The sequence below is a fragment of the Chaetura pelagica genome, unplaced genomic scaffold (genome assembly GCF_000747805.2).
Source record: "Chaetura pelagica isolate M959 unplaced genomic scaffold, ChaPel_1.0 scaffold664, whole genome shotgun sequence".
Lineage (NCBI taxonomy): Eukaryota > Metazoa > Chordata > Aves > Apodiformes > Apodidae > Chaetura > Chaetura pelagica.
Window position 1 is genome coordinate 341,204 of NW_009952969.1, and position 14,134 is coordinate 355,337.

The 14,134-nt window shown below is 41.3% G+C and overlaps 1 protein-coding gene across 1 annotated transcript in view; it reads right to left on the reverse strand.

The window, feature by feature from the left end:
• Positions 1 to 14,134, reverse strand: part of ADSSL1 (adenylosuccinate synthase like 1) — a 72,913-nt gene that overhangs the window by 40,526 nt on the left and 18,253 nt on the right. The window contains exons 14-18 of the mRNA XM_009995854.1: positions 4,774 to 4,916; positions 4,166 to 4,227; positions 2,638 to 2,740; positions 1,900 to 1,985; positions 804 to 904 (exon numbers count right to left, since the gene is read on the reverse strand). Of these exons, the coding sequence (XP_009994156.1) occupies positions 804 to 904; positions 1,900 to 1,985; positions 2,638 to 2,740; positions 4,166 to 4,227; positions 4,774 to 4,916 (495 nt within the window). The remainder of the gene's footprint in view (positions 1 to 803; positions 905 to 1,899; positions 1,986 to 2,637; positions 2,741 to 4,165; positions 4,228 to 4,773; positions 4,917 to 14,134) is intronic.

Genomic DNA, 14,134 nt, shown 5'->3' on the forward strand with positions numbered 1-14,134 from the left:
TCAGCAGGAGAATCTGGGGTAACAATGAAGTTGTTGGCAGGACTGAAACGGAAATGGAGGAGGAGGGGTGGGCATGACAGGGTGGGACAGCAAAGAGCCGTTGATGGCAGCACATTGAAGAGTAGCAAAAGTACTGACATCAGACAGCCAGGTACAGCCAAGTGTTATGAGAAAACATAAACAAAAGATTTGCAGTTTAACTGTTCAACAGGAGGTCAAAGGCTCTATAAAACTATTGAACTGAAACTAGGATCCAAGAGCAACTTCAAGAAAGAGCCAACTTGAAACTGAAACCAAGGATAATTTTGTCTGGAATGGGTTCCTGAAACACTGGTGATCATCACCTGGGACATCCATTTTGGAAGCCAAAGCAGATTGTTATGTCACTGTGCCCTGCTCCACCACAGAGCTAAGCTGGACTGCAGCCCTTGTGCACTAGAATTAAAATTGGAACTGATTAATTGCTGTGGACAAAAAAATTCCACTGCATGCAAAATGTAACCCATGTTCAAACAGAATCTGGCACTGACATAAAGGGAATTTCCTCCTTCTCTGCAGAACCACTGATAAGCGGGAGGTTGGTGGTTTTTATGTCAGTGGAAGCTCCACTTTAGAGCAGGACAGCACAAATTGCAGTTCTGCAGATTAAATTCTGGAAGCAGGAATCTGTAGAATCATTTTGATGTTCAATACACATTCAGCAATTAAAAAGGTAGTTTTGATTAAATTATGACATATGCTGCCGTCGATGTTATTCAAGTAGAAGAGAGGCTTCCTGTGACTGACCCTGGGCAGGAACTTACTTTCACAGGCTGTCCTCATAGCTTGTGCTTTTGGCCACAGACTCTCCAGCAGAATTTTTGTTTCCTCACAAATCAGCATACATTCAATCCGCAACTGGTAGCTAAAAGACATCAGTGAAAAAACAAACTCCAACAAACAGCACTTAAACAAAACCCACAGGCCTGATTAATTGACTGGCATTCAGAAGGACAAACACCCATTTTAGGCAAGGCACAGTACTGGCACTGTTATATTCTCTTCAATGCTCTGTCATGAGCACAGGACTATAAATATATCAAACACTTACAAATTTCCAAAGATGTCCTAAAAACAATTGTCATCTTCTCTTTCAGAAATGTAATGTTACACTGACATCTGGCAGTGACTTCTTTGCATAATGAGGCCATAATTTTTTTTACAGTTCTTGGGTAGCAGTAGCCAGGATTTTTGTTTTAGCTGCCCAAACAGAAATTAGAAATGTTTTTGCAGTGATGTCCTTTGGTGATATTTATGCCTTACCATGGATAAATGTTGAAGAGCCATGAAAATATTTTATAAAGCATTTTTAAAGCTAGCTATAATTTTAAGAAAGTGAAAAGCTGCACTTTCATCCCAACATTTTCCAAAAAATATCTCTGGTTGTGGCATGGCAACTGAGCAGAATTATGGAGGGCTATTGCCATGAATTACAACATATCATCATGGTTTTATGAACAGCATAAAGATTTCTCTGTGTGTGTCTCATTTGACTTGGCAAGAGGAAGGAGGTGGTGAAAGCACAGGCTCTGCTGTGATTCACTCATGGGTTGGTGGGTTCTCTTTGGCAAACTGAAATCTCTAAAGCAGTGGTGGAGTGAATCAGCAGCCTGGTGGCAGGATTCAGTCTGCAGCTTTTCTCATAGGTTTAGTTTAACTCCAGTTTGCCAGAGGTGTCTGGAAGCCTCGTTGGCCTTTGGGAAGGAAGAGATTCTCAAAGCAGGTCTACAAATAAGTCTGATGATTTATCCTAAAGACTGAATACCAGGAACATCCCTCTAGTACAGAGGCCTTAATTCTTATGAACAAATTGTGTAAGAACCACATTCATGGGTTGAAGACAAGAAAATTTTTCCTTACCTAGGAACTTCCAAAAGATGGAGATAAAACTGATCTGCATTTGCTAGTTCTGATTTTTCTTCTTTGCAAGATTTCAGGCTATTTATCTAATGGGGAATAAAACAGTAAAATAACCAAAAATATTTCTGGTGCTCATTGCTTCTTGGAGTAAAGGAACTGGTATTTTGAGCTTGCTGTGTGCACAAGCAATGGCAACAAGGCAGATGAGCAAGAAATTCCACATATGAAATGCCTTGCAAGGGCAAACATGTATGTTTTGTTTTTATTGTAAGGTCATTTGCATTAGTACAAGTACATTTGCATTAGCATCTTGTGGGATGAAACCCCAAACCACAGGCAGGGATTCAGCAAGCTATAGTGCATAGGAGTCCAGCAACCCCTTAAAAAAGTTGGGTCCTTTCCCTTTCTCTTTGAAATCTGCTCTGAAGGGCTTTTTGTTCACCTAAGTCAACAAATGCTAATATACTTCATCCATCTAATTAAAACAATGGGGGTAGAAAGCAGCCCTTGGTCTACACCTCTGTTGAGTGCTGTTATGTTCTGTTGCCTAACCTTTGTGTGAGGAGGCCAGACTGCTACTGGGACAGACTTCCCACCACTCTACCTTGGAAGGTCATTGACTGAGAAGGTGCAGGAGGATGTGGGATCCAGTCATAGCTCTTTCTTTAGCAGTGGAAGTGTTTCAAGCTGAGCAAAAAACACACTGAACTTCATCAGCATAACACACTTAGTAGATACCTCATGGTCTTCAGGCAGCAGTTTAAGTAGCTGCTTCAGTATTTCAGCATCCAGCTTGGATCTATCACCTTTCTGAATCATGGCAGCAATCTCTTCATTGGAGCTGTAGGAAAAAAGAGAAGTGCTGTGGAACAGTGTAGGGAGGAGGAATATGACAAAGAGAAGTGACTCTAATCTCTCAGCTAGCACTGTAGGAGTAAATAAGTAATTAATACTGTACTTGCCTCCCATCATGTTTTTATCTTAGTCCTTGGAGGTACAGTGGAGATTTGAAAAAGCAAAGCATTTATTTTAAGCCTCAAGCAATATTCCTCGTAATTTAAATGTGCTTTCTGGGCTTTGTTCATCTTTACACAATAAAGCCTGAAGGCTCTCCTTTTACTATGCATGTCCAGTGTCACTGAGATTTGCTTTTAAATTTCTCCACTGCTTGCAACAAAGCCAAGGCTAAAACTGATGGCTTTTCTCCTGCTGAGAAGTATTTATAAAAATCCCAGAAGTTTTTACCCCAAATCCTTGCCTGAAACTTTGGCAGTCAACATGCCTTTGAAATGAGTTCATACTGCTCCAGTTTGGGCTCTGGAGAGCTCAGCTGCCTGCAGCCACCAGCAGTAACCACCACCAGCAGCCTCATCCCTCACCAGTAGCCTCATCCCTCACCAGTGCAAGTAGGACCCAGCTCTTTGATCCCACGGTCACTGGCTGCTCTCAGGAGAGCTTAACTGCTGCCCAGGGAGCAGCAGAGAGAGGAAATAGCAACCAGATTAGGCTATGCACAGCACTTCCCCACTGAGAAGCAGTTTGTGATGGAAAAAGAAGGGAATTTAAAAAAAATCCCTCTGACTAATTCTGGTTGTTTCTTCACACAAAGGAATTGTTTGGCTGAGCTTCTTTTTGAAGTCCATGTAACATGGGCACAAAGGGCAGGGAGAGAGCAGAACATCCATCTTCATCCTGCAGTAGTTTCAGAGAATCTAAGAGTAAAGATATTTTGCCAAAAACTAGCACAGGTTTTTTTGTTGTTTTTTTTTTCTCCTCCCTGTGAGGACAGTGACTTGGGTAAATTTCCATTTGTTTAATTTTAGAAACTACATCCTATTTATAGAAAAAGCTGTAAATAAAAACTAGATACAATTTTGGATCTGAACCCTTGGAGATTTCTCTTTAAAATCAATTAGGTAAACTGAAACTTCCAATCAGGAATTTCACTTCCAGCAGTTGATGTTTATGTCAAAAATACCAAAGAAAAGCATGCTTCCACGTGTTTTTGCTGGTATTTATTAATATTGTCTCATTAGGAATTTGTGGCCCATTTTAGGTTTAACAACAGTTTGAGACATTATCTGGAAAGAGACTTCACATCTCATTTGTTAAAAATGAACAAACAAAACTCAGCAAACCAGGAAAAAAGTTGACTCCTTGCTAAAGAGAGAGACTGGTTGTGAAGTATTTCTGCTAAACTGATTTTATTTAATGTCTGAATAAACACATCAAATAAGTAATTCAGATGGCACTCTCCAAATCTTACCATTTAAATTGCTTCAGAATTATACTCAGGAGGAGGCTTTTCTTAGGACCTATGAATGTGATCTGTGAAAAGAAAAAAAAAACAACAGTCAGCTAGCAATACATTTACCTTGATTTTAATAAACATTTTAGAGCTTTTGTTTATTTGTTTGGCAAGATGCACTTTTCTCTAGTAATAACATTATCAACAATCTTCACTGATCAAACTCAGAGTGATGTAAAACAGTACAGAGCATTAGTTTTATTTTAGAAAGAGAAAGAGGCAAAGGCATAGAGATGTACAACAGTACAGAGCATTAGTTTTATTTTAGAAAGAGAAAGAGGCAAAGGCATAGAGAAGGGAATTGATTTGTCTAGAATAATTTATAAGAACTAATACTGAAATTCCTATGTCCTCCCTCTCTTAGTTAAAGACCTGTCCCTCAGCAGAGTTACTTCAATGTGTTTAATTCTAAACCTTTCCTATACTTTTTTAGGTAATCTTAGGCAATAGATATAAAAACAACTAAAACTTTCTTACTAAAAACGATCAACAACAACAAAGAGTGAATAAGCTTTTCACTTCCAAGATTTTTTCCAGGCTCTACAAAAAATGAGCAGGCCAAGTACCTCTTTTTTTTTCTTTAATTTTGACCTCATTTTCTCCTTAGGTGCTGTTGGTGGGACGGAGAAAAGTAGCTCCAAGCTTGCATAGTCAGGCTCCACGAGCTCCTTGCTGCTGCTTGGCATCACAGCCCACATGGAGCCACTTTCTGGAAGAGAGTAACACTTCAAGGTGGGTCACAGAAGTAGAGGAACACTTTTAAGGCAATGTGGTTTGTGGAAGGGAATAAATGAAAGATGATGCTCATTAGTCCTGGACAAATATTAATTATTTCAGAGTGGCAGCTCACCCAGACAGAATCCCAAAGGTCTGAAGGCTAATTAAACCTGGAAGACTACAGCCACATTCTGTTCACTGAACTGATGGCAGCAGATTAACTTAATGGGCTGCTCCAAATGTTGTCCCCAAACAGGGGATGTTGCATCCAATTAAAAAACCACCTCTTTCTGCAACAGATAAGGACCCCCAAGCCCATCATTGTTATCAGAATCAGCAGGAGCCATCTGAATAGCACATGGCACTTCAAAACATTAACTTGTTTGTAACACTGGAATCTCTGACAAAGGAGCTCACCTCCTTTTTCTTTAGGAGAGACAGCAACAGTGGCACTGAAGACATTAGGGCTGAATCTGAGTTTGTATCTCTGCCCCAGAAACCAGACTATGGCTCAGACTAGGTTTTTATATGTATGTGTATATTGACCACAAACTTTAGTGTTATTTTGTGTGTGGGAAGAAACCCACACAAATCAGATGGCTGTGGGCAGTGTGAAATGAAGTTGGAGGCTATAACCTATCCTGAGGATGTATGTTACCCAGCCCTATAGACAAGAGGTTTCAGCCTTGGGTCCTGGCTGATGTATCTTCTGGCTGTGCAAAGCTGGCGGGTGTCAAAAAGTAAAGTAAAAGCTTCAGGTGAGAAGACACTCACCAAAAAAAAGCAGGAAGAACTGCAAGGGGGAACTGTTCAACACATCTTTCCACTCAGCATACTCAGAGCATTTTGCAAATCTTAATTAGTGCAGACTCACAAATCACTTTTAATAAGTAACAAATAGAGACTTAGAGGTTAAGAGAAGGTAATTGCAGCAGCCACAGGACCTCAGTTCAGTGCTTTTCCAAACTCCTGTTTCCTGCATTTATTGGTGAAGGCTTAGCTTTCCACATTTTTCTGTGATTAGCATTTTTTGGTAGGACTAAGAGCAAGCAATGGGATTACCTCACTGACTCATTGACTCAAGGCCTAGACCCCCTGTCATGAGCATTTTTGTTTGGATGCAAAATAAATGAACCCATCAGCCCAGCGTTACAAACAAGCACGTACGTCTCACCACGTCCGAGGAGAGCTTCTGCCAGTGGAACATCTTCATCCTCAGCGTTGGAGTCTTCATAGTTTGGGGCTGCCCCCCATATCCACAAGTGAGATGGTTGCACTCAGGATTACTGCATGGCTGAGGAGGTGGAAGTGTTGAGGCATTTATGCCCAGCACAGGAAGGGGTGGAGGAGGCATCTTATGCCCAGAAGACAGAGGTGGGGGTGCTGGCAGCAGTGGTAGCAGAGATAGCATGGCAGACTGTCCTTGGGAAGATAAGGAAACACCTTGCTGGGAAGGTATCTTGTTCCCTAGAGATTGTTGTGGCTTCCCAGAAAGGCCAGTTGTTGGAGAAAGGCTCAGGTCTGCACTGGGATTCTCCTTATCCAGGTCCATATCAACTTGGATGCATTTGTTCACCCTTTGAACAGACCTTCTGGATACTGATTTGTGGCGATTTGGGCACTGCATGCTTGATTGCAGGTTCTCCATTGCTTGCCCTGGTCCCATTTCCCTGCTCTGCAAGACAATGAGGAGGTGCATGGGTTAGCAAAGTTGCCCACAGCTGCTGGCTACTGCTACCTCCCACAGAGAAACAGAAACAAGTGACTTTCCCATGAAGGTAAATGGCAGAAACATTTCTCTCTGCTTTACAGATGACATTTCTTGTTGGCTTCAGCTCTGTGAGTCAGGAGCAAAACAGTACTGCTAGACATGAGGCTCCTTTTTGATTCCTCTTGATCCTTGTACTTTCTAGTTGTGACACATAAAAAAAAAAAAAGGAGGAAAAACACTATCAGCATTATAATCTCTACCTGGTTGCTGTTTTCCCCTTGTTGCTCAGCCATTCGGTAGAGTTTCTCTTTTGAAGGAGTAAGTAGATACCTCCAATGGAAGTTGCTACAGGTGCTCTGGGCAGGGGACTTCTCAGACAGCAGGGACAACCACTTGTCCCTGAGAAACCACGTTACCACAACTTACCTTGAATGTGGAAGGGTGGGGATTTTGAGAGAAACTTCCAAACAGCCTGATAAATCAAACAAGATACAGCTGAGGAGGACTCAGGCTGGGCTGCTTAGAGACCTGTGACCACACAGGGAAATGACTGGTAAGCATTATAACAAGTAAGATAGTTTTACTTTGCCTTTTAAACAAGTTTTCATCTAGGACAAATCTTTACATTTGCCCTGAGACCATATAGTGTCTCTTGGAGCCACTTGCAAAAGACTATGAAGTCCCTATCTTGTACAAATGCCCAATTTTAAACGTGGAAGTGGATCTACCAAAGTGTAGTGGGTCTGGCTGACAGGGAGATGATTTTCCCCATAGCAGCCCCTCTTAGTGTTATGCTTTGTATTGGTAGCTAGAAAGGGTTTGATAACACACCAGTGTTTTGGCAACGGCTGATCAGCACTCACACAACATCAAGGCTGCCTCTCCAACATTCAAGGGTAAGGGAGCACCAGGAGGTTTGAGTGGGAGAGAACATAGCCAGGATAGCTGCCTCAAACTGACCAAAAGGATATCCAATACTAGATGATGTCTGCTGACCAATAAATGTTAGGAGAAAGGAGGAGAGGAGGGGACATTATGACATTTGTCTTCCACAGCACCCCGATGCATACGGAAGCTCTTCTTCCTGGGGAGGGGCTGGACATCACCTGCTGATGGGAATCAGAGAATAAATCTTTTGTTTTCCTTTGCTTCTGTGTGTGGCCTTTGCTTTAGTTTTATTAAACTGCTTTTATCTTGACCCATGACTTCTTTACCATCTTATTTTCTCCCCCACCTCATTTTTTTGAGGAGGGGAGAGACAGAGCAGCTGGGTGGGCACCTGGTGTCCAGCCAAGGTTAACCCACCACACAAAGTCAGCAGAGGCACTTGCTGGCCCAGGACTTGGTTTTGTTTTCTTGACTGAGCAAACCTTTCTCTTGCAAATACTTGCACCTCTTGTGGATCATCAGTCTCCTGGGACACTTAATCTCAGTAGCTGTAGTTGCTTTGTGGTTTCTCCTTTTAGCTAACTTCCATAGCCATGTGTATCAGCAACACTAGAAACACCACGTGTGAAATGAGCAGCAAGAGGCAAACTGTCAGTTCTCCAGAACTGACACAGTGGATGCATCCTTTTTAGGTAGTGTGGACAGAAACAAAGACCCCCCTCATCCCAGCCCTTGGACAAGTCTTTCACAACACATTAGTAGCACCAGTGTCTTTAACATTGTTAACTGGATGAGTACTTTCATTTTTATGTTTAGTAAAGGATCAGAGTTATTTGGTATATACACAATGTTTATGTTCTTAAAGGACTAGAATAGTACTTATGAATAACCATTTTCCTCCTGATGCAGCCATTTTAAGCAATGACTTAGACAAAACTCTTTGAAGCAGCTGGGTTAAAGCCTACAATTGTTGCTTCTCTAGTCCATAGTACAACTCTAGAGGATCTCCTAAAATTTGAAACAGTTTGTCTTGAAAACCCAGCAGTTCATACTGAGGCTGTTGTAAGAGCCTTGGATCCACTGAGAAAGCAAGAAAACTTTTCATTTGTGTTTTTAATCTTAATTTAGTAAGAATGACTTGCATTAAATGTTAAATCAATCCGAAAATAACACTGGATTTCCATATAAAATGGAAACAGAATACCTAAGCCAGAGGCCTAACATTGAAAATTATTATTAACTGTATTTGCTGTTTACTTGAATTAATTTGTGATTACTTTCCAGAAGCATTTTTTTTCACAAATAAGCACTAACATTTTCCCAAAGGCAAAACAGGTTTACATATAATTCATGTCAACAACTTAATGTCATCCCCTTTAGGGGTGCATTAAGTCCCCTTTAGGACTTCACAGTCTTTGTGCTAACCATGTACAGATGTCTGTAATTACCCTAGCAGGGCAAGTAAAGAATTTGGAGCTGTGAAAGAGCCTAATGAGAAATAACCCACTTTCTACTAGAAATATTAGAAATAAAATGAGCTGATTAAAAGAAAAATATTATTAGAAATAATATAATGTCAAAATTTTTCTGCTTGTTTATTTTAATTGAGCTATTGGAGGAATCACTAAAAGATTATTAATTAGGAAACTTGTTTGTTTTAAATCAGAGTGCTCTTCTAAATTGCTACAGGGTTTGTGTAAAAGAAAGTCTTGTTTTATAAAAATACTAATAAAGCAGGAATACTACACAAGCAACAGTTATTATGCTTTGAATGATAAATAAGCTTATAATAATGTACCTCCAAAGATTATACTTTTGAGACTGTGTAGTGAAATCCGTGTTGTTAGGCAGATTAAAGCTGTGGTGTAACTTCAAGGCAACTATAACTTACAGTGTGAGACTGTTCAAATGAGTTTGTGGGTAAATAAAGAAATAACAGTTAATTCTGCATGCGATTTTTCCTTAGAAAGTGCAAAAATCCACCTCTGGTACATATATACACACACCTCTCAATGCAACCAGGTCTAGCAGAAAGCTCCAAAAGCCTGGGAACTGGCTGGCACCATTGGGGCAGGGAAGAGATTGATTCAATACACCAGCCCAACTCTGATGATCCAGTTAAAATCAATTGACTTGCAATTCACTGTGGTTTTTAGTGCTCTGCTAGTTTACCTTTTGTTTTAATGGAAAAGCTGCTGGTGTTTAAGCACTTTAACTTGATGTTTAAGCATCTTAAGTGCCCTTCTACTCTGCACTCCTGAGACCCCACCTCGTGTTCTATGTCCAGTTCTGGGGCCCTCAACACAGGAAGAACATGGAGCTGTTGGAGACAGTGCAGAGAAGGGCCACAAAGATGATCTGAGGGCTGAAGCACCTCTGCTGTGAAAACAGGTTGAGGGAGTTGGGGCTGTTCAGCCTGGAGAAGAGACGGCTCGAAACAGACCTTTTAGTACCTTCCAGTACCTGAAGGGCCTACAGGAAAGCTGGGGAGGGGCTTTTTATTAGGGTGTGTAGTGATAGAACAAGGTGTAATGGTTTTAAGCTGGAAGAGGGGAGATTTAAGTTAGACATTAGGAAGAAATTCTTTAGTGTAAGGGTGATGAGACAGTAGAACAGGTTGCCCAGGGAAGCTGTGGATGCCCCATCCCTGGAAGTGTTCAAGGCCAGGTTGGATGGGGCTTGGAGCAACCTGGTCTAGTGGGAGGCGTCCCTGTCCATGCAGAGAGGTTGGAACTAGATGATCTCTTAAGATCCCTTTCAACCCAAACCACTCTATGATTCTATGATACTACTGCTGTGTCTCCATTTTCTTGTATTAAAAAGGCAGAAGCAGTTGAAAACAAAGTAAAAGTGCTCACTTTTCACTCTATAACTGCCTCTGCTGCTGGTTGGAGCACAGCTGTGAAGCCTATGGGCTTAATGTCCAGGGGCTTGATCCTAGTGATGCAATTAGTGAAACAGACCTCTAAGGGGACTGGCTGCACATTTTAGCAGTCAGCAGAGGGCAGGAGCTTTGGGATCTTCTGCAGATGGAGCCTGGACCAGCATCAAGCAGCTGTGGGTGGCAGATGTTGGGGGGGAATGCTGCTCAGGCCCCTCGTCTGGTCTTTGTTCCCTGCAGCAGGGGGGTGAGGCAGTTCAACCAAGGAGCTGTGAGAAGGTGTACGTAGAGTTTGGGAAGGGAGTGTGAAAGGTAGGAGGCTGGGATAAGGTGGGTTGTAGGACCAACTTGAGACTTTGTAGAGAGTAGGGATGAACTCTTCAAAATGGAAAGGAATTTTGGCAGTTACTTTAATTTGGGCTTGTATACCTGAAGGGATTAGTGACATGGTATAATAGCTTTAATCTTTGCATGGTTGTTAGGTTTGAGACAGGTCATGGTTTGGAAAAGATTACCATGTTGTCTGTCATTTGATCTACATGCAGTTATGCTGTGGTCTGCACCCAGACCTCTGCAGGCAGCTGTGTGTGTTAGAACTTCTTGTATGGAGGTCAGGGTCTCTCCTCTGTCCTCTAGATCTTCACAAGCAAAGTAGAGCAGCTCAAAGTACCTGGATGGAGAAAAACCCTTCTGTCCTCCTGTTCTCCCTGGAGTGTCTCCAATTAAGGAGGTATTTTAGAAACACAATTTGTCTGTGATTCAGGATGGGTTTTTAGACTGCTACTATGGTGAATATAGTCACTGGACATATTCTTCTGAGTGTATAATACCAGTTCAGCAAAGGCAACAAATTTATAGACCTTAAAGGGTTTCTGAACCCCTACTATTGTAGTTTCTGAACTACTCTGCTTCTCTTTTTGTATCTGGTTCTTGCTAAACAGAGAATCAGAGAAATGTTGGCTGGGGTGGACCCTGGAAGTGGTCTTGTCCAATCTCCCATTCAGAGGATTACAACCACCACTACAGAACAGGTCACTATGGTTTTGTCTGGTTGAGCTGTGAAAACCTTGAAGAATGGAGAATACAAACCATGGAAAAGTGTATAGAAAAAGTCTGTTGACCTCAAAGGATTGCTCCTGAAAATTGTGAGCTGTTATGGGTTTAATTCAGATTATAAAATTGAGTTGTGGGTTACAAAGGATCTCAGCAGCAGACATTGTAGAGCTGTTGAACTTTCTGCCTGTGCTGCCTCTTCTTTGGGCAAAACTTAACTCTCTGTGGTAGCTCTGACTTTCTCCATCTATTCTGATTGATGGCTTTGGTAATTAATTGTCACTAATTCATTACTAAACTCACTGCAGATTATGTTGTATGAAGCTGCTTAAGTACTAAACAAGCACATCAGGTTCTGCATGCCCAGAGCAGGGCAAACCAACCATAACCATACTGTAGATGCCATCAGCAAAGACTGCTGATCTTGGAAAAAATCCTACTTTGACAGGCTAGGAGTGCGTCTAAACTGACTTGATAGGAGCTGACTGTCATAGAGTGATTCTTGTCTTCTGACTTTGAGTAATGTAAGCTGAGTCTGCTTATAGTCTCCACCAGGAAAGCTCCTACTTAATTCCTACTGACACCTGGCTCTGTCTGAATTCTCACACGGAGTCCTTGCAAGGTTTGCTCATGCTGCAGCAAGAGAGATTTAGAGAGTGTGAATTAAGTGTAAGTGCTAGCACATCACAGATAAAGGAGTGAGTTACACTTCCAGGGCTGGATATGTTGACTAACTTGCAGTGATCAGATTACTAACTTGCAGTGATCAGATTCTCCACTGGTATTTAGGGCTGGTACCTGGGAACTTTTTTCTTTGCTATGGACCTGCACTGTGATTGAGAGTCCTGGAAGCAATGCAGTTATTTTGCAAGATTGTCACTATGTAATAATTGCCAACACCTAATGAGGTCCCCTCACTACCACTGCCTCATTTTCAACTCTTTGTAGTCAGGCTTCTAGATATGGCAAGGCTGGTTTTCATATCCTGCCCACAGCTTGATTGTGAGGTGACTAAACAAAACATGCATTGTGATGGAGTTGGTTCATTACTGTATTTGCTTTCAGATACACAAGGTGAATATAACCCCATGACCAACATGTTCACCCCTATTTCATGGCTGTGACCATTGCCACATAGATAAATAAAGTGAGTTAGGATTGGTACAGTGCTGACTTTTAGTATTGGTAAACTTGTATGTTGTAATCAGTTGACCACTGTGTACAGAAAGCCAGAAATATGAAGCTGTAGATCCGTTTAGAAAGAATGAAAACTGGTTAATGTTGCTCAAACAGGCTCATGCATTTTTCTTTTATTTCAATTGATACTCTATCTTTCTAACCAGAACAGAAGGTATTTCTCATCCCCCTTTGCTCTACTGAATGTAGGAGAGGACCAAACAGTACACTCAGACTGCAAGATACTGGCATGGCTTTGGACCCAGAGATTTCAGCCATGCTCCAAGTACAGTGCAACACTGTAGTGGTGCCTATGAACTAGGGAAAGCTCCATTTAGACTTTTTTTTTTCTTGAGACAAAACAATGGATAATTATTACGAAGCATGTACAACAAAGATATGCTTAGGTACTTTATAAACTATGGGGAGAATATAGGACTTTCATCAACATATTCTGGTGAATCATAGGCCCTCCCCTGAAGAGAAAAGAAACTTGTTAAGTACTTACTTTATTCTAAACTTTGAAGTCTTTTCAGTGTTTAAAAAAAAAAAAAGTAATAAAAACCAAAACTCAAACCAAAAAACAAACCCTGAAAATCCATCCCATTAAACAAGTCTTAATTTTGATGTGACTTACTTGGAAAAGACTTCTGCTGATTTCTTCCATAGCTTCATTTTATCATATAGCCAATGCTTAATTAAGGAACAGGCAGTTATTTGGCAGCTACAAACTTGTGGTGTTTACAGCCTGTTTTATGTACTGGACTCCATGTGCAGCTACTGTAATGTATTACAGTAATTGTTTTTTGAGGTCCAAAATCACTGTGGGCTTAGATGACCACAGACCTGTTGAAGCAGCTGTGAGTGGCACTGTTTTTACCAGCAATTAATTTGGCCTTGCAACCACCAAAAAATCTTTAGGATCATGAATTTTATTTTGAGGTCACAAATGGAGCAAAACACATCCCAACTGAACGTTTTTCTTTGACCTGCTCTGATTCTGTCTCCCTGATCTTAAATAATCAGTGTAATGGAAGCAGAGCTGCTTTGGAGTAATAAATTATAAATGCTGTGCTTCAGCCTGCTTACTGGGATGTGACTGAATAAATAATTTAATATAGTTTTCACAAATGACTAAGGAACAAAGAACAGGCAGTGATTCAAAACAAACCATTTTTCTGTAAACTTTGGAGGGATAATGCCAAACACCCTCTCTTTGAAGTCCAAGGTAAGAATGCAGAGCAATAAAAATTCTGGCTGTGTGAAAAGAGCTGTTCTCTCTTGGTGTAAATGGGTGTAGCTGAAAGACCCAGATGGAGAAGTGGACATTTGCTGCAGCATTTGAAGAGAACAGCCTGTGGGGCATCAGCAGGTAAGGCTTCCTAGGGAGCACCCAGAAAGCCTGTTTGTTCTCAAGTCCTGAATCTCTAAATAATGTTACTCCTATTGATAAAATAGTGGGGTGGGGAGGAGCTCATTGCCAGCCTGGGCTGCAGGTTCT